Source organism: Numida meleagris, chromosome 4 (genome assembly GCF_002078875.1).
Source record: "Numida meleagris isolate 19003 breed g44 Domestic line chromosome 4, NumMel1.0, whole genome shotgun sequence".
NCBI lineage: Eukaryota > Metazoa > Chordata > Aves > Galliformes > Numididae > Numida > Numida meleagris.
In genome coordinates, this window is record NC_034412.1 from 28673188 (window position 1) to 28698348 (window position 25161).

Sequence of the window (25161 nt, forward strand, 5' to 3'; positions counted from 1 at the left end):
GAGTTACTAATCAGTCAGCCAGCAGATTGTAGCATGATTGACAGGTGAGATATGGGTGGTAAAAGCTTTAATAATAAAGCATACAAAATCTTTTGGTATTTTAGGACTTCACATTTGCTTTGCTTTATTACCTTAACCTCTACAAATCATTGTTGCAAGAGATTCCATTGAATGTAATATTTAAATTTTCTATACCAATATAGAGTCACAATTGTGTGACTTTAGGTAAGAGCAGTCTCTCTTGTGGGCGAAGTACTAAAATAAATGAAACCACCAATGAAATTGCAATGCAGTGCCAATCATCCTGTGCCAGCTTTTGCTGTGTTTTTTTTTTTAGCTTATAAAGGATGTGCCTGAGGGTGTGGCTAACTTTTTTTCTGCAAAATAAAGTTACATGTATAATTTTGCAGTTGGTTGGCAGCAATAGTGTTTTTAAGACTGCTCTAATTTTGGTTAAGTCAGCAGACAGTACACAAGTGAAACAGTTCGTGGAATAAAAACATCCTATGTAAAATGGAATGAACGTCAGATTGGCTTAAAATCCCTGTTTTGAATAAATCATAAAATAACTAGTCTGTTTTCCATTCTGCATCTGCAGTGCATTAAATGCATTCTAAACAGGTATTGGAAAGACACATTTTTCTCTCTTAGGCACATTCAATTTCATATTTTTACTGTATTTTGATTCTTTCAGCCTGTGGAGAAACACTTCAGGAATCTACAGGCAACTTTTCTTCTCCGGGATTTCCAAATGGTTATCCTTCCTACACACACTGCATATGGCGAATCTCTGTGACCCCAGGGGAAAAGGTATTTTAACATTCTCTCACCTAAAGATAGATACTGCTTTTAGAACAAAATTTTGTGTTTGTCTAATTTTTCACTTACATTTAAAGCTTGCGTAATAGCTGGAAATGATGGTAAACCATAGATCGGTGTTTTGAATGGGACTGTAAATGCTCTGCCATTGACTTGACTGTGGTCCGGGATTAGAAACACAGTTTCATCCATTTGGTGGTTTCTGTGTGAAAAGAAGTTCTGATTTCAGTTTGCTATGTGTTTGCATCATTAAACCCCTTCAAAACTGGTTTCCAATGCAGCTGGTTCTTCAGCATAGAGATGGAAGAGGTAGTGCAGGCTCCTGGTTGAGCTCTACAGTACGGGCCGGGGCAAGTTGAGCTGCCTGTGGCTGGGAGCTCCTTCCTGTACTGAGAGAGATCTTTTGAGACCTAAATAAAGGAAACGAAGTTTCATTGTAGATATTCCCCTGTGTCATTTGGGTGCATATTCTTTTAATTTCCGGGTGTCACCGTAAAAAAAAAAAAACCAAAAAAAAAAAAAAAAAAAAAAAAAAGATTGGCCTGGGGAGAGCAGTAACCGGGAGAAAGAAGTGTGCCATGCTACTGAATGCAAAACCTGTTCTTCCTGTGTATGCTTTCAGAACATGCTAGCTGAATCTTGTTTTAAATTATTGGCTCAAATATTAGCCTACTTCAAAATAACTTAGGATAGAGCAACAGGATGTTTCACCTGAGATAAACTAAGCAGGAATAAATAAATACATTTCTTTACCTGAGGCAGTAGCCAATATTAAGCAAATACAGCTTAAAGCCTGAAATACAGGACTTTGCACCAATGTCAATACTGGAGACTCCAAAGGAGAAAACACAGCATTTGCCTCAAGATACTCAGTTCTTCCACTCAGCTGTGGACATAGTTTTTCCCCAGCTATATTACTTTATTTCTTTCAGGTTAGGGTTCTGGAAGACACCAAGAATGTGTGTCCCTGATGTGCTAATATATCCTGAGGAACTGTAAGAGCATTTGCCTGTATGAAGGATGAGAACAAAGTTATTTGGACTGCATTCAGCCTCCTCTGGGCAGGATCCAGAGACGGGAGGAAAAATAAACATGCTCAGAGGGTGTGGGTGGCTCTGCAGGTTAGCAGGGAAAAACAAATGAAAACATGAATAGGAGAAGGGTTGCACAAAATATGCAAATTAATCTAGATATGGGGATATAAAATTGCCTTATTTGTGTTGCTTCTTAGACGCCACTTATTAACAACCAAAATGGTTTAGGTTTCTTTCCTGTTTAATGGTTAAAAAAAATTAGTGTTCATCTACAGTTATTGCTGGCTTCTGAAAATAATGTTTATGTATGAGTTGAAAAATGTGTGTAAAATTTATATCATACTCAAATCTTTGTGCAACTGTAGCTGTGGACATTAGTGCAACTGTGATATATTTGTAATACTATTATAATGTCTTGAGATTGCAACCACCATTGGAGCTGTACAAAAGCTTAAGCCTCTCTCTTGAAATGAACAGTGTAAAGAGACCAGCTCCCTTCCCATTCTAGCCTCCCATCCAATGGAGAAAACGACTAAACCTTGTTTTCTAGTTGCCACCTGACGGGATATGTGCTGTCTGTAGGGTACTGTTCTGACCTCAAGCTCTCATAGTCTCCATAGAATTCGGCAAGAATGACGTAAATTCTATTTGTGCTAGTTCCAAAAAATCTGTTTTGTCAGTGCTATTCCCACAGGAATAGTGTTTTATCTGAGATAAAGGATACTATTTGCAGCAAGTACTTGATGTGATTATCAGATAGCAAAAAAGAGATATTAATCTTAATTAATGCATATAGTGCGATACCTTGGACACATGTATTGTGCTTGATACCAAGTTTTCTCAGCAAATGTTTGGTAACTTATTAACATTATGAAGGGAAATAAGTGTATATTTAAATTTATATCTTTGTTTGCTGTTTTGACCCTAATGGATCTCAGAAATATTGCATGGGGGTTAGAGTACATACAAGTACATCACATCATGTTCTGAAATGTCAGTGAGCACTTTAGTCACCTAAAAATAAACTGATGAAGCATCGGTCCAGATTGTCTAGCTCTTGTCTCTTATTTACTGAGATTTAACATTGTGCTGTTTGAGCACAGTTTAAAGGACTCCATTCTACCCATGCTCTTTTCTACAAGTAGAGGCACCTCTGATCTTTGGGAGGAAATTCAAAGAAGTTTGGAATTGTGGTGCTATACAGTGGTTGCAGCAATTGGTTTATTGATAGAGATCCTAAACTGCCAGCCCAATCTAAAATACGTGCATTCCTGTGACTAAAATGAGGCAGTTCATTCACCTTTTACTTTTTCCAAAGATTTAAGACTATGGGGTAAACATCTGTATGCTCTGCCAGCTGTACACAGTACATCTGTAGAAAGAGAAATCTCTGTGGAAGGATGGTGCTTTTAACACTGTATGCCCTCAGCCAAGGCAAATCTCTCCTTGTGTGGAAAGATATTTTTGGCATGGGACGTTTCAACTGTGCCAGTGCTTTTTTGTATCTGTCCCTTTGAATAGGCTTCATTACCTTCTATTTTTCATTAACTTTTACAATTAATGATGAAAGAGGACAGATAAGTCCATGGTTGAGATGGAAAAAATTCCATAGGAGAAAATTTATTTAGTACTACTTAGTACTATATATTCTACGCAGTAGGAGGTATGATACATTCTCTGAAGCTCCAGTAGTACAACTGAATCAATTGTGTTATCAGTAATTCTTTAATTGTGCTGACAAGCACTCATTGATTGCTATTCATATGAAGATTTTCAGCCATCTTGTTCCCTTGAACAAACTCTACCCTGTCTCTAGCTCTTTTAAATACTTCCCACAACTGCAAAACAGAATCTTATATATTCTTGTTTGGTTGCTGACCAGGAATCATGCTGCGACATGCTGAGGGTTCTGACTATGTACGGTTCATGAATTCTGATTAATGTTAAGGAATTGCTGTATCATCAAACACTTTGGCATGTCAGAGGCAAAAAAAAAAAGCTATGAAGGTTACTTCATATAGTTTGAAAAGCAGAGACTGTTAAGGAGGCTCAACAAATTTTAATGGATTCTGTTCAGTAGCTCTTTGGGATAGTGACATGATCACACCTAAGTAACATCACCCTTTTCACAATTCTGTCATGGTGCCTAAGATTCAGAGAGGCAAATTCTCAAACAGAAAACAGAAATCTGATGTTTCAGCTGTGACCTGGAAAATGGAAAACTTCTGACTGGACTGGTTAGAGACCTCCAGGTTGTAAACAGCTGAGCCACTGGAGGAGGAATAGGATGTGGCTTCCATGATCTGCTTCCAGCAGAGCCAGTTGGGTTAGCTTAAGCAGCCGTGGAAGGCAGTCTGACCTTAACCTAGCTGTCTGTGAATAGAGAAAAATTCTCCCCCATGTGAAACCCTCTGCCTGCACTGCAGGGTTGAGGTTGGCATGGGTGGAAGAGGATGGTAGACTACTAAGGACAGTAGAGTTTGCAAGTAGTATACCTAAATACAGAGTTGCCTACCCGTGTTCAGTGAAACTTGGTAGAAAAAGAAGGTAATATCTTAGGAGGAAACTGAACTGCAAATGGTTGAGCCAAGAAAAAGAAGAGACATTTTGTGAGGCCTTTATTTAAAAGATAAATTGAAGAGGAAACAGAGAATTGGCTGATGTAGTTGCCAAGCCACCCCCTATGATATTTGAAAAGTCATGGCAATCAGGTGAAGTCCCAGGTGACTGGAAAAAGGGTAACATTATACCCATTTTTAAAACGGGTAAAAAAAAAAAAAAAAGGGTGACTCTGGGAACTACCGGCCTGTCAGTCTCACCCATGTGTCAGAGAAGATCATGGAACAGATCCTCCTGGAAGCTATGCTAAGGCACATGGAAGGCAGGGAGGTGATAGGGGAGGGCCAGCATGGCTTCACCAAGGGCAAATCCTGCTTGACCAACCTAGTGGCCTTCTATGATGGTGTCACTGCATCAGTGGATGAGGGAAGAGCCACTGATGTCAGCTACCTCAACTTCAGTAAGGCCTTTGACAAGGTACCCCACAGCATCCTTCTCTCCAGATTGGAAAGATACGGATTTAATGGGTAGACTGTTCGATGGATGAAGAACTGGCTGCAGGATCGAGTCCAGAGAGTGGTAGTCAATGGCTCAGTGGAGATGGAGATCAGTGATGAGTGGTGTCCCCCAGGGGTTGGTGCTGAGGCTGATACTCCTTAATATCTCCAATTGCAAGGTCTTGTACCTAGGTCGAGGCAACCCCCATTACCAATTCAAAATGGAGGATGAAAGGATTGAGGTCAGCCTTGCCGAAAAAGACCTGGGGATACTGGTGGATGGAAAGCTGGACATGAGGCAGCAATGTGTCCTCACAGCCCAGAAACCCAACCATATCCTGGACTGCATCAAAAGAAGCATGACCAGCAGGTTGAGGGAGGTGATCCTACCCCTTTACTCTGCGCTGGTGAGGCCTCACCTGGAGCACTGCGTCCAGATGTGGAGTCCTCAGTACAGGAGACACATGGACCTGCTGGAGAACATCCATATGAGGGCCACAAAAATGATCCATGGAATGAAACATCTCTTCTACAAGGACAGGCTGAGAGGGCTGGGGCTGTTCAGCTTGGAGAAAAGAAGTCTGCGAGGTGACCTGAGAGTGGCCTGTCAGTATCTAAAGGGGAGCTACAGGAAAGAAGGGGACAGACTCTTTAGCAGGGTCTGTTGCAATAGAACAAGGGGAAATGGCTTCATGCTCAGAGAAGGTAGATTTAGGTTAGACATAAGGGAAAAATCTCTTACAGTGAGGGTGTTGAGGTACTGGAACATATTACCTAGTGTTGTGGTTGATGCTCCATCCTTGGAGACTTTCAAGGCCAGGCTGGATATGGCCCTGGGCAGCCTGATCCCTGTTTGTTGCAGGGGAGTTGGACTAGATGGCCTTCAGAGGTCCCTTCCAACTCTAAGGATTTTGTGATTTAAAGGACAGACAAACATGCTTTGTGAATGAGAGAATAATATACAGGATGCCTCTGCCATCCATTCACAGAGGTGGATTCAAATAGCACTTGGAAATAGGAGGAAAAAATGAAGCAGGAGGAGGCACACAAATGATTGTACTTTTAGCTGGATCTGCATGTTTTTCATGCAAACTGTTATGGTAAGTAAATGGTTTGGGGATTCTGATAATATCAGTACATGTACCTGAAGTTATTGTTTGAGTTGTAAAGGCAAAATGCTCTGCGGGTTAGACATTGGGGAAATCTAAGTTTGAGGGGTGTATTGGTAGCCAAAATGAAGGAGGTAAGCTGTGACATTCCTTTTTTGGCGAGAATGGCAGGGGAATTCTGCATCCAGAGAAGCTGATGAAACAGAGGTGTAGACTGAAAGAAATATGCAAAGATGTTGATGGCCCAACTGCACCAGCCTAGTAAATGCCAGCTGTGGGGTTCAGGTAATGCTTCAACACATGCCATTTTGGGGCCTACAAAAAGCACAATGATCTTTAAACTGAATGTTTGTAGAATGATTTCTATCAAATATCTCAGTAACATTGGAACAAAAACAGTCTTCTATTTTTCAGAATATTTTAAAGTATCATTCTCCACCAAGGGCCGAGTGAAAAACTGGTAAATGGAGGAAAAAAAAAAAAAAAAAAGAAAACCATCCAAAGACAGATGTAGCTTAAGAGATGTATTTAAGGTAGAGGCTATTAGAAACCCAGGGTATAGTTCTTAATCTGCTGACACTGCATCCAGAATGTGTTGTGCTTACCTGAATCATCTGAGCTGTCCCTCTGCCACTGAAATTTGTTCTGCTTAACCTGAGTATCATAGAATCATAGAATCATAGAACGGCTTGGGCTGAAAAGGACCTCAAAGATCATCGAGTCTCAACCCCCCTGCCAAGTGCAGGGTCGCCAACCACTAGAGTAGGTACTTCTGAAATGGGAAAACAGTGTTGAAGTCTAGTTCACAGAACCTGCAGAGAAACAGGACATCTAGAATCAAATCTTGGATGTCTCAATGGTACATGTTCTAGGAGTGACAGTGAGGATGATTTGCTTACTGGCTTTCATTAAAAAAATAAACAAGCAAACAGTCCTCCTCTCCCCCACAAGGAACACTTTCTCCTTGTTCCGTCTGAATTCCTTACCCACTATAGCTTTTAATAGCACTGATTTACTTGCTGTAGTTGCTGTAAGAAAACTCTAATTGTTATAATTCACCAAATTATTAAACGTGAGCATTTCATTCTTTCTTAATTCCATGTTTTTGAGCACATCTCCTATCTACATACCACAAGATGCTGTTATTTGAAACAGTTTTTGTTTTTGTTCCATTGAACTTTATTAGCTCTGTTTTTTCTAAGTTCAAGGAAGGGGAATCTATGCCCAAGGCCAGGCAATATGAATATTGAAATGTAGCTCAAAAAAAAAAAAAACCAACAAAACTATTCCTGAAAACTTTTCAGTATAAGGAATGCATATGTATTTTTAAATATTTTCATTTCTATTGTAATTACTATTGATACAAAGAGAAGAGGTTACACAGCAATTGTGTTTGATTTCAGATCAGTCCATTTTTGTCTTGGATCTCTGGATGGAAGCCTACAATATTGTGACTATTCATTGTTATGGGTCTTTATGATCCAGAGTGCCAATACCAGTTCTGGAGATAAGTTAATATTATCTAAATGTTGTGGAGTTTCCAAAGTGTTAAACTAACATAAAAGCATACATTCTCATCAAAGTATAAAAATGTGAGACTAAATTATTGCCTCGCTTTTTGCTATTAAAGTGATATAAGGAAGGGGCCAAAAGACAGAGAGAGCAGACTTAATTTGTTGCATCTGCTGCACTGAAAATGAACGAAATCAGCCTGCAGTTGTTCCCAAGAGGAGCACAGTGCTAGAGGCAGACTGTGGTTTCAGCAGCCCTCTTGTAGATTTTGTGGTTGTGGTAGCATATTGTGGGTATAAACATTTGGCCTCATTCAATCATCAGAACAGGTATCCATTTATTTGGTGCTATCCTGATGGTCCTTGGCATGCTTCATGGCTCATACCTTCATTCCACAAGGCTGTGGCTGCCAACGTTAACGTGCCTCACTGTATAAGAGTTCTGCCTATTGGGATTTATATGCAGCTTCACAGATTTTCTCGATTACCTATCACATCAACGTAGTAAAGGTGAAAGCTGCACATGAGATTGGTTTTCCCCCCAAACAGAATGTTGCCAGAATTTATGTGACGGGGGAAGATACAGTATGGCTTTTAAGATAGTCAGATGTTTTCCTGTTCTCTATGGAAAACAAGTGATTTTTGAGACTGTAATTGTACGTGTGTGTACTCATCTTTTTTGTTTATTTGTGAAAAGTGAAAGCAAAACCCCTGGTAGCTCAACACTAAGACATGTAGTGTTTTGCTATGAAAGATGATATCTCCGTTGATGTTTGGAGAGGAACTTCAAACTCAGCACTCCATTCTCTGACCTACACAACCACACCACTGGGCGTTATGTTAGCTTTAAATGAGCTTCCTACAATAGCTGTTTTTCTTTTGAGAATAAAGAATCTGAACATTTTTTGTCTTTCTTGCTTAATGTTGTAACACATCATTGTCTTTGGAGAGACGTGTGGTGCCTTAGGAAAAGATGGAAGAAAAGCATCCCGTATGGCTATCTGGGCCCATTGTTATGGTGCTATATTTTCTCCCTTCAGCTGGGGAAGGGGTAAATTCCTATCCTGCCAGTTGACACACACAGCTGCTTCATAGGCTGCCATGGAGATATATTTTTGCACTCTAAGGTATTTGCTACTGTGCGGCAATTCCTGCTTGCTTTATAATAGCAGGTTTCAGTTGTGAGCTCCCAGGATCAAAACTAAAAATAAAACCACTTAATGCTCATCAGTGAGTAAAGAAGATTTTTATAGTTAGTCTGAAATATTTATTAATGTATACTGAGGAAATGATCTCAAAGAAGATGTGTTCTTTTTCAAATATACTTAAATCCAATTAAAGGATATGAATTGGAAATGATTTCATAATACATAATATGAATAATTCTTAATCTTCATATTTTGACTTATCCTTGAAATTGCAGGGCATAAAGCTAAGACTGTCCCAGTCAGTTGGAGCCCAGCCTGTGGATAGTATGAACCTATGGTCAGACTAAAACCTACTTCTTTGTTAAATTGTCACTTTATAGTGGTTTCAGATTAGTATTTTTAAACCAAAGTGGGATAATGTGATGGACTGCAGTACTCCTGATATTATGTATTGAAAATATACCCATTTACAGGTATACTCAGTAAAATCGGAAGTCCAAGTTGAAAATTTCCAGATGATGCAACAATCTCTGTATTAAAAGCTGTATTGTGGTTTCATTACAAGTCTGAGTCAAAAGGGAATATGTACCATTTTTTTTAATGATTTTTTTTAGTGTAATGGTCCACCGCTGTCAATATATAACTTCTCTGAAAGCAAAAAATGTTTTCAAAACTACAATTGAATGGAAACACAAATTAACAAACCAACCAAAAAAAAAAATTTATACCTGTCTCTGCAGCTTATAATCACAGAACGGAATGGAAGAAGAATTGGCAAGAGAATTATCAAATGACATACTTAAAATGAGATCAAAACATCATACTGCTATACAAGCATTCTCAAATCTGTATTTTTCAGTGAAAACCTCCTTGTAAGCAACAAAATTTGTCTTGAATGTTCTCAGCTATGTAAAATTAGATAAGACTTTTAATATTCCCATAGAAATTTTTACTTTCTATAAGAAATAATTGAAGTTAGTTAAATGTCTAAGCAGGTGAGATCCTGTTAAAGATGACCACTGGCTTCAGTCCTGCAGAATGCTGTTGGGATTGTTTTCCAGTATGAACCATGTGTTATTTGCTTACATGTTATCCTCTGATTATAGATTGTTTTAAACTTCACCACGATGGACCTGTACAAGAGCAGTCTCTGTTGGTACGACTATATTGAAGTAAGAGATGGCTACTGGAGAAAATCACCTCTGCTTGGTATGCAATGTGTGAATGCTGCACTCACTCACCATGCTCATTCAGTTCAGTGGACTTATTGCTTGCTACTATAGCCATATACTCTTGTGGGTTTTTTTTTTAGGTTCCTAGAATGCAAATAAACTAAGATGGGGAAAAAAAACCAAACACTTAAACAAGGTTTTTGAGACCATTTATGTGACTTCAAATCTCAAGCCTTCAGCTGCAACTAGCTGTTGTCAGTACACGTACCAAGTTGCATGCTTCATGTGTGGAAAGAAAAAAACTACAAAACATGCAACTTTTTGTTTTGCTTGTGGGTGTTTCCATAGATGTTTTGCAGAAATGTGGAAATAGTATAATGACAGAGCTGCAGAGCATTTGATGGGGAATCCATAGAGCATGTTATGAGCACATGCAAAGTGGGTGAGAACACCCACTGTCAAGTTGTACTTACCAGCTCTGTTCCTGTGCTTTTAAAATTATAAATAGGTTACTCTTACATTTTCTTTGCTTCTTCAACGCAAAAGCAGTGAAGGACATGCAAAACAATAATGACTTAATTCTTAAGAGTTTAAATAATGTGCGGGAAGCCGCAGGTATCATTTTCTTAATTCAGAGGGTTGGTGGGGAGATTTCACACCCCATCATGCTACCATTAGATCTAAGCCTACTGTGTCCACACCTTCTTTGCTGATTACGCTTGAATAAAAAAAAGGGATAGCTGTTGATTAATTTCAACTTTGGACAGCAAGCAATTTATACTGACACAACACATTTTTATTTTTTTTAATAGACCCAAATCTCAACTTCTACATATAGGGGATTAAAGTCTAGATCAGAATTCTTCCAAAGGATAGAATACTAATTTTGGACTTCATTTAAATTATTTCTTTTATCTATGCCTATCAGTATATATGATTCTGTTAGCTTTTTTTCATGCTGCCCAAGTGATTTCTGTATATGAGACCATCTCACCTGTAGGTTGTGTGCTAATCTTTTTCTCTGGAGAGTATGACTCAAAATAACAAAGCCTTTATTTTTAAATTGTCAAAGAAGGATAAATTTTCCCCTGCTCATATCTGGACCTTTCCTTGTTAGTTCCATAGACTTAAAATAAATAACACTAGTTGAATCCAGAGACAGCATTAGACATTCAGTGGACTTCCCCAGTTGAAACTGGGGATTTCAGACTGTAGGAAACATGAGTCTCCAACTTCTTGAGTCAGGTTAGTTGTTTTTAGAATTAAGACTAAAATACTTGTTTGCATCTTCACAGCCACAATTTAAAAACAACCATAAAAAGATAAAATGGAAGCAGATACAGAGGAAAGATTTTCAATGGTAGTCCCAATTTTTTTTAATCTTAAAAAGAAAAGAGGAAACAGTTGAGACCAAACAGTAATTACCCTTTCTCTATCACCTAGATAAATGGAGATTTCACCTACCTAGGCTGAATTTAAGAGGATAATGTAGTCCAGGGTCATTTGGATCTTAATTTTTAAATCTCTTTGGCTCTTAGACATGAGCAGTATTACTGTGACCTGGATGTTACTCTCTTTAAGATTAGCTCTCACTCTGCCCTTCTAAAATGCCTGGGTATGTGTACATACAAGCAACCTATAACAATCACTTTCAACTTAATTTCCCCAAGTTTTTTTTTTACTGTGATTCATTAGCCTGGCTGCAGTGAACCAATTCATAATAAAATCTTTGTGTATTTAGGTCCTAATCGGCAGAAACATGTGTGCTTGGCCGTAAGCGTGTGTATAGTTCCACTGAGCTGGTTACGTTACTCATGTCTATAATGTTAAACATGTGTAAATGTTTGCAGCATTTGAGGCAGCAGAAAATGCAGTTACTGATTTCATGATTTTAGGCAGGTTTTGTGGTGACAAACTGCCAGAAGTCCTTGCGTCCTCTGACAGCAGGATGTGGATTGAGTTCCGCAGCAGCAGCAACTGGGTTGGAAAAGGCTTTGCAGCAGTTTACGAAGGTGGGTGTCTTACAGCACCAAAAAATGACCCACTTCTGGAGGAAAAAATATTGACTGGATGCTTTTGGAAATAAATAAATGTAGACAGATATACATACAAACATATATAGTCAGAAATAGTAATATGAAATTGGTATTTTATTACCAAATGGGAGTAGAATATGCCAGATTAGTAGATAAGACATTTTGAAAAGTCATGGGATCAGATTTCAGATGACCTCTTTTCCAGGGATATCACTGATGTTTTTCATAATTTTTTTTGCCTGTTCTTTACTTAACTAAATATTCATGTTCTTGTTTTCAGTGTGTGGAAATAATTATTTGAGTACTTTCTGTTCATTCTTCAGAAAATCTGACTAAAGTTTTCCATATGCTCTGGAATAATTTAATAAAGAGATACTCCCACACACTGAGTATATTACGATGTCTACATTCACCTGTTTAAACTAAAATAGAGCCTGTTTTCTTAATTATTGAGTCCATGGTAGTTAACCCAAGAATTAAATTGCTATTTACAGCTCTCTATGTGACTATCGGTGTGGATCCTGAGAAAGTGCATTTACTTTTCATGCAAATGTTTGTTATTAATATGAACTATTTCTTCAAATTTAGTATAAACTTGCAGTGATAATCTGTAGGCCAAAATGCCTAAACTATTATAAAATAGAAGGTTTCTCTTTTGTTTTTCTCATTCTAAAGGTTTGTAAATGCTAATAAATATATTTATATTTTAAATGTGAACAAAAAATAAACATTATTTTGACCATTTAATTATATTCTGTAAAATATGTAGGTTCAGATTATGAGTGAAAGTCTTCGTCAACATTATAAATGCATTTAGCACTACGAGAAATGGTGATTTACAGCATTCACTAACTTAAATGTGTATTGGGATTGAAATTTTAATAATTTTCCTTGCTAGATTTGTAAGTATTTTCTTCTCATTAGCTTTAAAAAGAAGAAGGATGTAAAAATGTCTGTTTGGGTGTGGGGAGCTGTAAATGTCATTATTGACTTTGAATTTCATTCTTTTACCAGCAATCTGTGGAGGTGAAATCCACAAAAACGAAGGCCAGATCCAGTCTCCCAATTACCCCGATGACTACAGACCAATGAAGGAATGCGTGTGGAAAATAACAGTCTCTGAAAACTACAATGTAGGATTAACCTTTCAAGCATTTGAGGTAAACTGCTTTAACCTAACTCAGAAAACCATCTAGAGGATAAATGGCAGTGACGTTGAAGTGAAATCCTTTTAAACCTGTGAGGGAATTTGTGAATTCTCTATGATAGATAACATCCAGAATCCAATTCAGCTCTCCATGAGACCTTCCTTCTTTGCAGAAATTTTCAAGAAGATTAAAGGTCTTTATATTATCTATGCTATTTGAGTTGGAATGTTTCAAGTGCTGGCAATTGTTGCAGTTTAACAAATAGATAATCCAGTTCAGCAGGCCTGTTTTAATATCCTGTTAAATAATAGGAATTTTGTATCTTTGCTGAATCTTAGTATTAAAAAAGAAATCTCAGGAAAAAAAAAATTGCAATGTTTGGTTTCTGGTTTTTTTAAAAAAAAAAAAAAGGAAAAAAAGCAAAATATTACATAAAGAAAAAATATATATAAGTCTACTTAGGTTCAGTTTACAAATGTATATTTAGAAGGGGAAGAAAACAAATCTGTGGTGAGTCATATCTGTGTGCCGTTATCATACGTCTTTCCATGTAAACATTGCTAAACAGTAGTAAACAATAAGAACAAAAAAAGAAAAACAATATTCAAGCATATTTTTATATGTGTACATATACTATACACTAGCTTGAAGTTTGTGGGTAAATTTAGTAATATGATTGTGGTCTGATCTAGTGCGGTCAAGGTGAGCTCTCCATACTAAAGAACCTTCAAATGCTGTTTGCAGAAGTTGTTCCTCATGTTTGTATGGAATTTGCTGTGTTCCTGTTTGTGTTCATTGCTCTTTGTCCTGTCACTGTACACCACCGAAAAGAGCCTGGCCCCATTCACTCGACTTTCTTTTAAGTACTGACCTTATGTAATTTACTGACAAATATGGAGCCTTACTAGTCTGCCACTGTTGCTCAGTATTTTTTATTGTAATTGTGCGACAGATGACACCGTGTAGGAGATTTCTGAAGCATGACCTCTGTGCAGATTCTTAGCGTTGATCTACATGCATATTACATCATTGCTTGTACTGACTGTAGTTGAATTTCATCTATGTAGGGAAAATGAGTATTAGTAGCGGTTAAGGCTGCAGGAAGATATGTTACATTGCAGTTCTCCTGACTTTAGAATTATGGCACTCTCTAGTGGTGAGTCATGGACTGACTCCTCCTAAGAAGAAAGAAATTGGGCAGTGTAGTTGGGTGGCAGTCTCAGTCAAAAGGGAGTTAACACTGTTAACACATCTGCTAGATGTGTTTTGAAGTATGTTCCAAGTAGGGACTTGAAAGGCACAAACTTTTCTGACATATGAATCCAGAGTGGCAAGATGCCCTCGAGCACCAAACTAGGAGCTCCAGAAGGGCACAGGAGTTCTTTTACTGTGTTTTGCTGTGTTTCTTACTAGCTGTTCCACAGTGCTCCCTGCAAAGGATGAAAGTTGTTTTGGAAAATGCAGTGAGGTGCCTTGCCTAGACATTCACTGTCAGGGCTCATTTCCATTTCAGGTCCAAGCTTGGGAATGTAGGTGTTCTCTGTTTTGATACTAAGTCCCTCTCTGGACTGAATCCTTGGTGAACTGCCCAGTAAAACTTAAAGCTGTTTGAGAATCACAGCATTTCGTGCCAGCTTAGATCAAAAAAAGTAAATGTCAGGCCAAAGAGTTATTGCAGTGTGTTTGTGAGAAAATTCTCTGTCCTTTGGAAGGTACAGTTAAGTATGAGGAATTCTCATTATCCATATGTAATGCTAGAAAAAATAACTGTATAAATAACCTCCACTCTGAAATGAAAGCACCAGGGAAGCTGAGAATTTCAAACTGCATCAGCGAGTCATCCTGTTTTGCCTGCTGTGGGCAATGCGTTTTCCACCAAGTGTGGGATTACCTCCTCTTGCTTGGCTGCCTGGTGGGGAGCTCCACTTTCTGATACCTGTATGATACCAGAGATGTTAGGACTGGTAACTCCTTTTTTTTTTTTTTTTCTTTAGTCTTCATAGTTATAGCTACCTTTATTATTCTGTTCTCTGAAAACGAGTGGTCCTTGTGTTTATCTTTTTAAAGGACTTGTGTTGACAAACACTGACAATCTAAGTCAATCCAGCAGGTTTGATAGAAGATATTAAACTTCTTCATGTGAGTGGCCCTGTTAAAATCCTTGCAGATAATGTTCATTTCAGTTATTTTACAGGAATAAAATGCGTCTAATCTCCTGAAGGAGTGATGTTCCACTAGACGTACATTCCACCTTTTCTAACAAAAGTCTATTACCTGAGTCAGATATGTATACCTGAACTGGAGTTTGAGTGTATCAACAAAAAAATAACAGTGACAAAAAGTGGCAGAATGATTTATCCTGAAATGTGACTGCTTTCAAATTTGCTCCTTAAATCTTTATCTTTTGATAAAATCTTTTTTTTGTTGTATTTTTTCTTATTTTTCTTTTTTTTTCAAAACTGGAATGATGTGCAATGAAAGTTTTTTCCTTATGAGAATGTATGTTGAGAAGTTACCTAGTTTTCCATTTAATCAGGAGATTTCTCAATGTTTTCTTGTGCTTATAGGCCTGACTTAGGGATTTTTCTGTCATTTTTTTCAACTTAATTCACTAATGCCGTTCAAATTCTGGGTTTCTTCTAAAGCCTTCAGATCCAATGGTACCTTTCATTCTCTTAAAATAATGCAGTTTTCTATTATAACCTCTTCGTTTATGCTTTTTTCTTCCTAACATTTTGCATATTATTTTTGCATCCACATGAAATTTTAAACTTGTGAAATGTTATTGCTCCAGTAAATAAGTATTGCCAGCTCATTCCAGTTACAGCTGAGTTTACTGGCTCTCCTGTCATTAACCTGGGAAGATTTCCTACCCTACTATTTAATCCCTCAGTGTATTAATATTGTTAATAATAATGGCATCACTTGAAGTAGTAGTACTCTAAAAATAAATTATTATGGTAGCTTGGCCACCACTTTGAATTGTTTTAGTAGAAATCAGTGGCACTCTGTAAGTTGGTTGATTTTTGTAGTCTTTGAAAGCTTAGCAACTCACTGTTATACAAAATGGATTTTTAGCATTTTTCTTCTGACAAAAATAAGGAATGATTCTCAGAAAAAAAAACAGCCTAACATTTTACCTCAGTAGGAGCTTGGTACATGTAACTCAGAGCTACTTATTTAAAAATAATAGTTTCCGTACTGCCCCATAGAACATGGGAAACATGGAAAAAAACAGATCTTAATTAAAAGTTTGAGTCTTGTAAAGACCACAGACATGTGGGGGAAAATACACAATTCCTTCTTTGATTTTAATGGGCTTTGTGCCAGTTCACTTCTTCTACATCAGAGTGCAATATGGGTTTTCTTTTGGAGATAATAAGGCAAGTTGGATGTTTTGTCATGCATTTATTAAGATTAATGAAAATTTGCAATCCGTATTAGAGCGTCAAAGATTTACCAGTGCTCAGGTAGACACGTGTCTGACCACATTAGTTGCAAACACTCAGCTGCCGCTGAAGTCAGTAAGAGGTAGTTCCACCCCAAATCTCTGTGACTTTTCTCATTTCTCTCATTCTGTCCCAAAGTAACTCCTGAGCAAATAACTGAAAAATTACAGTAAATGGTAATATGGTTTGTGCCAGAGAAATGAGTGGGAGAAAATTACTTGAAGAATTGGAAAGCTGGAAAGAAGACAGAGAAATTTTGTGTGTAAGAGCAATATTTTGATGGCATTAAAATGAAATAAATTCAAACAACCCCTCCTCCTAGATTTCCCTCTTACATAAAGGAAGCAGAATTCCTAATGTGCTAAATGAAAGCTCCTTAGTCTGTGGTGGTTACTGAGCTTAGAGGTTGTCATAATGCTCAGCCAGAGCAGGGTGGCACCAACTACTGGTACTAACTGTGCAGCTATTGTTTAAGTAAAGATTTGTCAGACAACTAGATGTGGATTTGTCTGGGCTTGGTATGGATTTGAATTGATTTCTTTCATTTTAACAGAGCTGAGATGTGTTGAATTCAATCTGAGGCTTCTCCAGCCCCTTCTCCCTAACTGTTCTCTCAGTGCCCCAGACATATCCCACAATTCAGCCACTTGGTTGAATGACTGTTTCCTTAGAGGATTTAGTTTTGAGTACTTGGATTTAGATAATGCTTTCATAGCGGAGGTGCTATATTAATTGAGTAACCTGAAGTAAATGACCCAGATCAAGAGGATTTTCAGTTCTACTGGGCAAGATATTCTGTCCATAAAGACAGGCAAAATTATTATCTAGGCTCCAGATAGGATCCCATTCAGTCTGCTTTTGCTTTCACTGTTACAACAATTCCTCTGAAACTGATTCTGAATATACTGACTCTGAAAATACTATTATGTAAAGAACTTAAGACTTTCCCAAGTAGAAATGCAAATGTGGCTGCTGATATGCTAGTCTTTGGCTGCAGAAAAATAACAATGATATTTTTTGTCATCAGTTCTATTGGCTGGTAAGTAGCCGATAATTTTAAAAGTGTGTTTGGGTCTAATTGTACAAATGCTCCAAACTCTTCATTCACTGAGATTTTTTTCAACTGCCCTACAACATTTGTGGGTACTGACAAATGCAAAATTTTGCACTGTATTTATAGTAAAGAAAGAAAATAAAATATTGATCTTCATCTGAAGTCAAGCAGGTTGACGATGTCTAAAAATCTTTCTCATATGAATAAAAATGAGCTTTATAACATTTCAAAACCAACTGATCTTTCTGACCTGTATAGTTGCTGAATCATTGATTTTGTATACGTGGATGTACATGAGAAAAGAATTTACTTTAGCTCAGAGCAGCAGGAATTTGGCAAAACATTGGGAAGCTTAGAGATGAGCTTGTCTCTCCCAGTTACTTAGTCCCATTTAGATTGTTGTATCCTATGTAACAATCTCAAAAAAAAAAAAAGAGTATTTTAAACAGTCTAGTGGTTCTGCTTCTTTTCATCACCCTCCTAGTGTTTGAATCCCAAAATATATTTTTTTAATTTTCTATTCTATTATGTGACTGATATTTTGTATGTATGGTCAAGTTGAATTAAATCCCTTCAAAATATATATATATTTTTTACAGATTGAAAGACATGACAACTGTGCATATGACTACTTGGAAATTCGAGATGGAATGAATGAAAACAGCCCTTTGATCGGTCACTTCTGTGGCTATGACAAGCCAGAAGACATTAGATCTACCTCTAATACTCTGTGGATGAAGTTTGTTTCTGATGGAACAGTTAACAAAGCAGGATTTGCAGCTAACTTTTTTAAAGGTAAATGTTAAAGCTTATTTTCAGATCTGTGAGCTTCTTATCATTTGCCTGCCCAAAGAAGGGCCGCAAAACTGGTGAAGTGTCAGGAGCACAAGTCTTATGGGGAGCAGCTGAGGGAACTGGGATTGTTCAGTCTGGAGAAGAGGAGTCTCAGGAGAGACCATGTCGCTTTCTATAAGGAGATTGTGGAGAGCTGGAGATCAGCCTTTTCTCACAGATAACAGTGATAGGATGATAGGTAATGGCCTCAAGTTGCACCAGAGGAGAATCAAGTTGGATATTAGGAAAATTTTTTCTCAGGTAGTGTGGTGAGGCATTGGAACGGGCTGCACAAGGAGGTGGTGGAGTCACTGTTGCTGGATGTATTCAAGAACCATGGAGATGTGGCACTGAGTAACATGGCTAGTAGACGTGATGGGCATGGGTTGGTGTTGGACTGGATGGTCTTAGAGGTTGTTCCAATCTTAATGATTCTATGTTTCTGTTTTTTATCCTTGTACAAAAAAGTTGTTGTGGGATTTAAAAAAAATAATTTTGAACCTATTTTTGCTTAAAATGGTTCTGTAATATCTTTTTTTAACCTGGACATGCAATTTTTATCAGACAAAACTGTAAAATATGTCCAAAGAATGAAGGAACATTTCAGTCCAACTATATGCTCTCTTCAGATTAAAAAAATCAACTTGATTTGGAGCACCTTGAAACATATCTTATCTTGCAAAATACGTTCTTTCAGCTAATTGTATTATCAAATATAAAGTTAAATAATATAATCATGATAGAGATGACTGGGTCTTTTCTACTAAAATTGTTTTCTTTGAATCTACGTGTTTCTTCTACCTATTCTGATGCATTAGGCTGCAGTATCAGCTTATTATTGTCCATCAGCAAGGTGGGGAAAAAAAATAGCTGAGAAACCAAAGAGTGACCAATGGCCTCAGCGCCTGCCTCCAGTTTGTGGAGTTCCTGCTCTGTGCTTCCTAAGGCACGGTGAAAGCCAACAGCAGCAACTGGGCCATGCTAGCCCCTAAAATACAAGTCACATCACAAGGAAAGCCTTTTTGCTCCCTTGCAAAGCCACGAGCTGGGAATTTGCTTACTCTGTTAGTTTTCGCTCTAGACAATTAAAACTTTAAAGGCTGTAGACATGAGGGTGGGAGCTCTGTTTTACTCTTCAGGAATTACTTGTCTCGAGATTGTAAGGAAATAATATTTCAACATCTGAGGAATATTTTGAAAATGAATCTCATGAGTATACTTTACAGCTAGTACGGACCATACACCGCTCCCTCCCCTCCCCCACCTTGATGCGTCTTGGTCACTTTAATATCGATAAAATGAAAACCTGGGATTTGAGGATTCTGTTAATCTGTTTTTCACTATGAATTCAGGATAATGCACAAATTGATTCTGTGGGAGATAAAGTGCCCTTCAAGTGACCCTGCTGTGGATTTTCAGTCTTTCTTTCAATACTTTGTACAACCTTTAGATTAATGCTGCCTAAATTATTGTGTGTTGCCAACAAAGTGCTTATAAATTAGGTCTGCAGCTGTCAGTAAATGCTGTAAAAAAGTGAAGCAAAACAAGTCCACAAAAATACACATTCTTATTTTCTCCGTTACAGGTCTCCTTAGTGTTTGAAAGTGCTCTAATCAACATCCACAGTGTGTTTTCTAGCAGACCTTATAATGGCTTATGTACAGCTTTCAGAGTTAATACTGATCCATCACTTATGGCTGAGAAAGGTAATTATTTAACATATTTTTCATTCTTCCCTGTCTTGGCAGAGGAAGATGAATGTGCCAAACCTGACAATGGTGGCTGCGAGCAGCGCTGTGTAAACACTCTTGGCAGTTACCAGTGCGCCTGTGATCCTGGCTATGAACTCGGTCCCGACAAAAAGAGCTGTGAAGGTACAGTGTGTTGCTATGCTCTCAAGTCTCAAAGCTTCAGGCTTTGATCATTTACCTTTCATATGTCTCTCCATAGCTTTCATCTTTCGTCTGATAGCTGTCACTAACTTTCCTGGTAGTCATTTAGAAATAATGCAAATAACTCCATCCTCTCCCCAGCTTCACGTTATATTACTCATTCTTGCTAAATCAAAGTCTCCCTTTGTGTGCAAAGAGAGAATTATCAGTGGAGCAATGTGCTGCTGTCAGGAACTTGAACGATACGACTGACTGCCTCTGGCTGCAGTAGATCCTTTATTCTAGCAGGATCCTTTATTCCAGCGCAAAACTCAGAGAAATCCTCACCACTGCTAGTCTGATCATTGATTTTTCTGGCAGGATCCTGAAACTCAGATAAATCTTCCCTCATCCTATTCAGATTTTGGGCTTTTATTGCTGGAAAAAAAAATTTTGCTTTTCAGAGAAGCCTGCTCAGATAATCATTTGGAGAAATAAAAACCTGATAAATTGAAGTTAGTGTAAACATAGGATTGGACTGAGATAAGGTTTTGCTTCACATACATTTTTTCATATGACAGGAAAGACCAAAAGCTCTTGATCATTACGAGGCAATTATTGTTTGAATTTTTTATTCATAAGCAGGAATATATTCAGGGATAGCATGAGTTATTCTTATCTAAGTTCATCTATTTGTGTTTCAGGGGTGAATAGATTTTGAAAATTGAAGTGCTCTGTGTTATGGTTTCCTTCAGATGTGATTCACTGCTCTCTATTTTTTCCAATTCTCTGGCTTTCACTCATGATTTGTCACAATTTGGAGTAGTTTTGCTTGTTTTCTTTGCATATTTTGTTCTGCTGGGTGTTGATTGTTTGTTGTGTGTGAGGAAGAGACAGACCTTGACTACAGACACATTAGTCTGAAGGTGTCATTGAGCTGATTGTTTTTTTTTTTCCCTCCTTAAATTTACTAGTGAGCACATTGGAAAAACAAGTTACTTCAGAAGGTCTGGTGTACTAAGATGTCTGCATATTAGCCAGTGTGCAGAAAATAAGGTTAATCTAGCAGAAGCATGAAGACAGAGGTAGGCCCTTTGATCATCAGTCCAAATTTATGGAAGGAATTTGGCTTAGTCTGTCTGATGATCTGAGTCCAAACATTAGGGAAGATTACCCATCTTTCAGAAAACTCTTCCTTCTTCCTCCTATAAAGAGAGAAGCAATAATTCGTCAGCACAAAAACAGGAAAGCAACTCAAGAGTAAGGAGGAATCATTCTAAATAGTGCAGTGCAGCATGGAGCAAAACCCCCAAGGTATCCCTAGAAGTGTAAATGCATTTGTTCCACGTGATGTATTACTTACCATCTATAGATGCTCACTGGGATTACTGAATTAAAGTCACTATGTTGTCACAGTCAGCATTACATCCTAGGTACAGTTTGGCAATTTGAGGGGTGCCTTAGTTGTTTTAATTCACATGTGATGCCAGAGTAGAAGCCTCCAACTCAGACTCTGCTTAATGCTTCACTGCAGTTTTGACATGCCCGGAAAATTGCTTCATGCTGTTTAATCCAAATCTCCCCTGTTGGTAGCACATTGGAGGGCTTTAAGAGTTTTTCAGTACTTCCATGTTTCCCACCACTGCCTCAAGGAACTATTTAGTGATGCTGAAAAACAGAAACCGAAAACCAGTAGTCTAATATACTCTTGACGCAGACTGGATGATTTTGGGAGCAGATCTGTTATCTGAGTGTGGTCTTGAAACCTGTGCCGGGTCTATTTTGACACACTGAGTCGTGACCTGTGGACTTAGCTCCCCACAGAAACTGAGGAGTTCTCCCCAGCATGTTAGTGTAGATGGAGCATGTGTGACCGTCAGCTAGATGATGACAGGTGTTGGTTTTCAGTACATTCAAGTAAGTACTGAGTATTAGCACGCAGCAGTTGCAAGAAGGAAGAAGTTTGGCCCAGCAGCTCCTCAAAAAGAGTTTTGTGGATGGGTTTTGATGCTGTCATGGTGCCATGATGGTACAAATGGAACAGAACGTGGTTGGGAACCCCTGTGAATCCCATTACATTTTTTTCAACATCTTTTGCCCAGATGGAGAAGGTGAATATGTTTATCTTTTGCTATCTGAACTGCATTCACACATGCTCTGTACAGTATTGGTCTGTTGTATAGGGATGACTTATTTACAATTATATTCCAAATAGATATTTTCTGTGTTATTTAAACATACGTACTTTAGGAAATGTAATTCTATCTGAACAGTACATGATTGCTATCCTAAAGAAATGACTGTATCTTGTAGGTTATTGGGAGGCATGTATATGAGCTGAAACAGGTAGGGCAGATTCTGGATCAATAATCAATAAAAGAAGCCAGGGTAATATGAACTGCATCTTGAGTAGTTTGTCTGTCAGAGAAGGGTGATTAAGGTCCCAAGGAGAGAAGTGAGGTCAGAGGATTTGCATGGGAAAGGCTGTGAGAGAATAACCAGAGTCTCTGGAGGGAAGGGAAAAGAATGAATATGTTAAAGCCATGTGTAGTCTTGAAACTTATCTCTGTCCACGAACCTGCAAGCTGTTCGAGATAGGGGCTGTCTCTTTCTTTTTGTTTGCACCAAGCATGATAAAACAAGATTCTGATTAGTCTGTCTGGGCATTACAGCAGTGTAAGTAATAAGAGGACTGAATCTGCTCAGTGTGCTTCTGTTTACAGTAAAACACGGTTTCATTCCAGAAATGATGCTCTCTCTTTTCATTTTACAGCTGCTTGTGGAGGACTTCTGACAAAGCTAAATGGTACTATAACCACACCAGGGTGGCCCAAAGAATATCCTCCGAACAAAAACTGTGTGTGGCAGGTGGTTGCCCCAACGCAGTACCGAATTTCAATGAAGTTTGAGTTTTTTGAGTTAGAAGGCAACGAAGTGAGTAACTGTGAACAAAAATCTGCACAATCTGTTATACGCTAAACAGTTTAATGAGCGTTCAGAAATAGATGTTGCCTCATAAAACCCTCACTTAACTGTTTATGCATTGACAATAACCATAGATATTCTTGGTTTTGTTCTGGGACTGTTTCTGGGTTCTTTCAAAACAAACATGGAGAGAATATCTATCTTTTACATATCAACTGAATGTATATGTATTATAAGAAATTTAAAAGAAATGTTCTCTGCTGAGTCTCAGCTGACTTTTTTTTATCAACAAAGTGAAACAGAACAAATGCCTGAGACATACTGGAAACAATTCAAGACAAGAAAATCTGGAGAAACCAAATCATCTTTACAGACTGTGACTACAAAGAATGCACATAAGGTTTGGTTAGCGACAGAGCCAGGGAACATTTAAATCACTTACAAGCCTCTCAAGGGTGAATGTTTTACAAGGAACAGTACTCAAAATAAGGCACAATGGAGTAACAATGCTGTTTGAAGAATGGCATTTTTCTCTGAGTGAATCTGGATTAGGTCTACTTAGTAGATGTACTTTGAAAAAATAACAGCGCAACTGCGATGCTTGTGCCCAAGGCTCTGATAGGTGCAAGTCACATACCAGCTTCCACTACTGGGCTGGACTCATTCCAAGTTGTCGGTGCAGACCAGGAGCATGTAGTGCTTGCTGGACCAAGAAGGGCAGCCCAGGGAGTCCCTGAATCCTTTCTCATCCCAGGGTAGAGGGACAGAACAGAGATGGCTGTGTGGGAAGAGCTGCTCCCTCTAGCTTCAGGCAAAACAGTGGGCATGTTGCAGGGCTTATTGGGTGTCTAGAAGTATGGGTTTCATATCAATGTTTAGCCTCTGCTCCGCTTCCTAGGCATGGCTCTGTTATACCATCGAATTCCCTTACTGCACTCATAATTTTTTTCTGCAATTGCTTGATTCTTAAGCCAGATTTGCAAGCAAGGTACATGAGGTTTTATCTGTTTTCTAAGGTTATGCAGGACATGCAAACTCTGCAGATATGAAAAATACATAAGTAGATGTTTTTCAATGTTTATAGCTTTGTTTTGACCCTCTCCAGTGGTACTAAATTGACTTCAGTTTATATTATTAAATAGCAGTACTGTTATTAAAAGGTATCTGTGAAAATCAGAAGAAACATACGTAATACATGGGACATTCAGACATTTTCTGAGCGCAGACTTAATGTCTGCCTGTATACATTTAGCAAATGCTCTAATTTTGTTGTTGTTTTAGGAGCTCCATGAAGTACCAGTATTACAATTCTAATCTTTTGCATTTGCATTTTTCAATTTTGATTTTGCTATTACCTTTTAATTTTATGTGTATTTTATATAGGACTGTAAAAAGGAAGCTAGACCAATCTCAAATTGCATTGCATTTTTAATCTAAACCTGTAAGAGCATCAAAGTTCATCACTGGTGTGTTTTTAAAATTATAAACATTGTGAATTATATTTGAAAATGGTAGGAATTATTATAATTTTTCTTACAATTAATATAAGTCAATATATAATAGTAACTCAAGTGTTATATATCTTTGCTCTTTGCATTGTGTAAATGTGGTTTCAACATTTCTTTTATGACTATAAATTGTGATTTATCAAATACAACCTAGATTTACTGGATAGTCTAAGCTTGGTATGAATCCTCCTGGCCACTGTTTTCTCTTAAGCTATTAATTGCAGGCAACTGGGACGTTTTTGATTAAATGATTGATAGTTGAGCCTAAGAAGCTTAGAAGTTTTTGGGTGGAAGGCTTTATGTTGACCAAGGGATTATGCATTGAGTGTATTATCGTGAGTAGTAGGCCTTGCATAAGGCTTTTTATTACATTATTTTATCTTATTTTTAACTGTTCAGTGGAAACCACATGCATTAACCCTCTGAATTATAGCTGTGCTACACTTAAAGAAAGATTTGTAGAACTAATAGTGCAGATTTATATATT

General features: G+C 37.8%; 1 protein-coding gene across 9 annotated transcripts in view; it reads left to right on the forward strand.

Annotated features, from left to right (window-relative positions):
- The window catches only part of TLL1 (tolloid like 1), a 137603-nt gene that overhangs the window by 88217 nt on the left and 24225 nt on the right, over nt 1-25161 (forward strand). For 8 of the 9 annotated variants that reach the window (XM_021394376.1, XM_021394384.1, XM_021394377.1 and 5 more), the window contains 7 exons: nt 695-810; nt 9784-9886; nt 11745-11861; nt 12900-13045; nt 18136-18331; nt 20119-20244; nt 23015-23175. In XM_021394376.1, coding sequence (XP_021250051.1) covers nt 695-810; nt 9784-9886; nt 11745-11861; nt 12900-13045; nt 18136-18331; nt 20119-20244; nt 23015-23175 — 965 coding nt within the window. Of the gene's footprint in view, nt 1-694; nt 811-1751; nt 2896-9783; nt 9887-11744; nt 11862-12899; nt 13046-18135; nt 18332-20118; nt 20245-23014; nt 23176-25161 lie in introns of those variants that run through there. The other variant, XM_021394385.1, reaches the window with a different exon arrangement.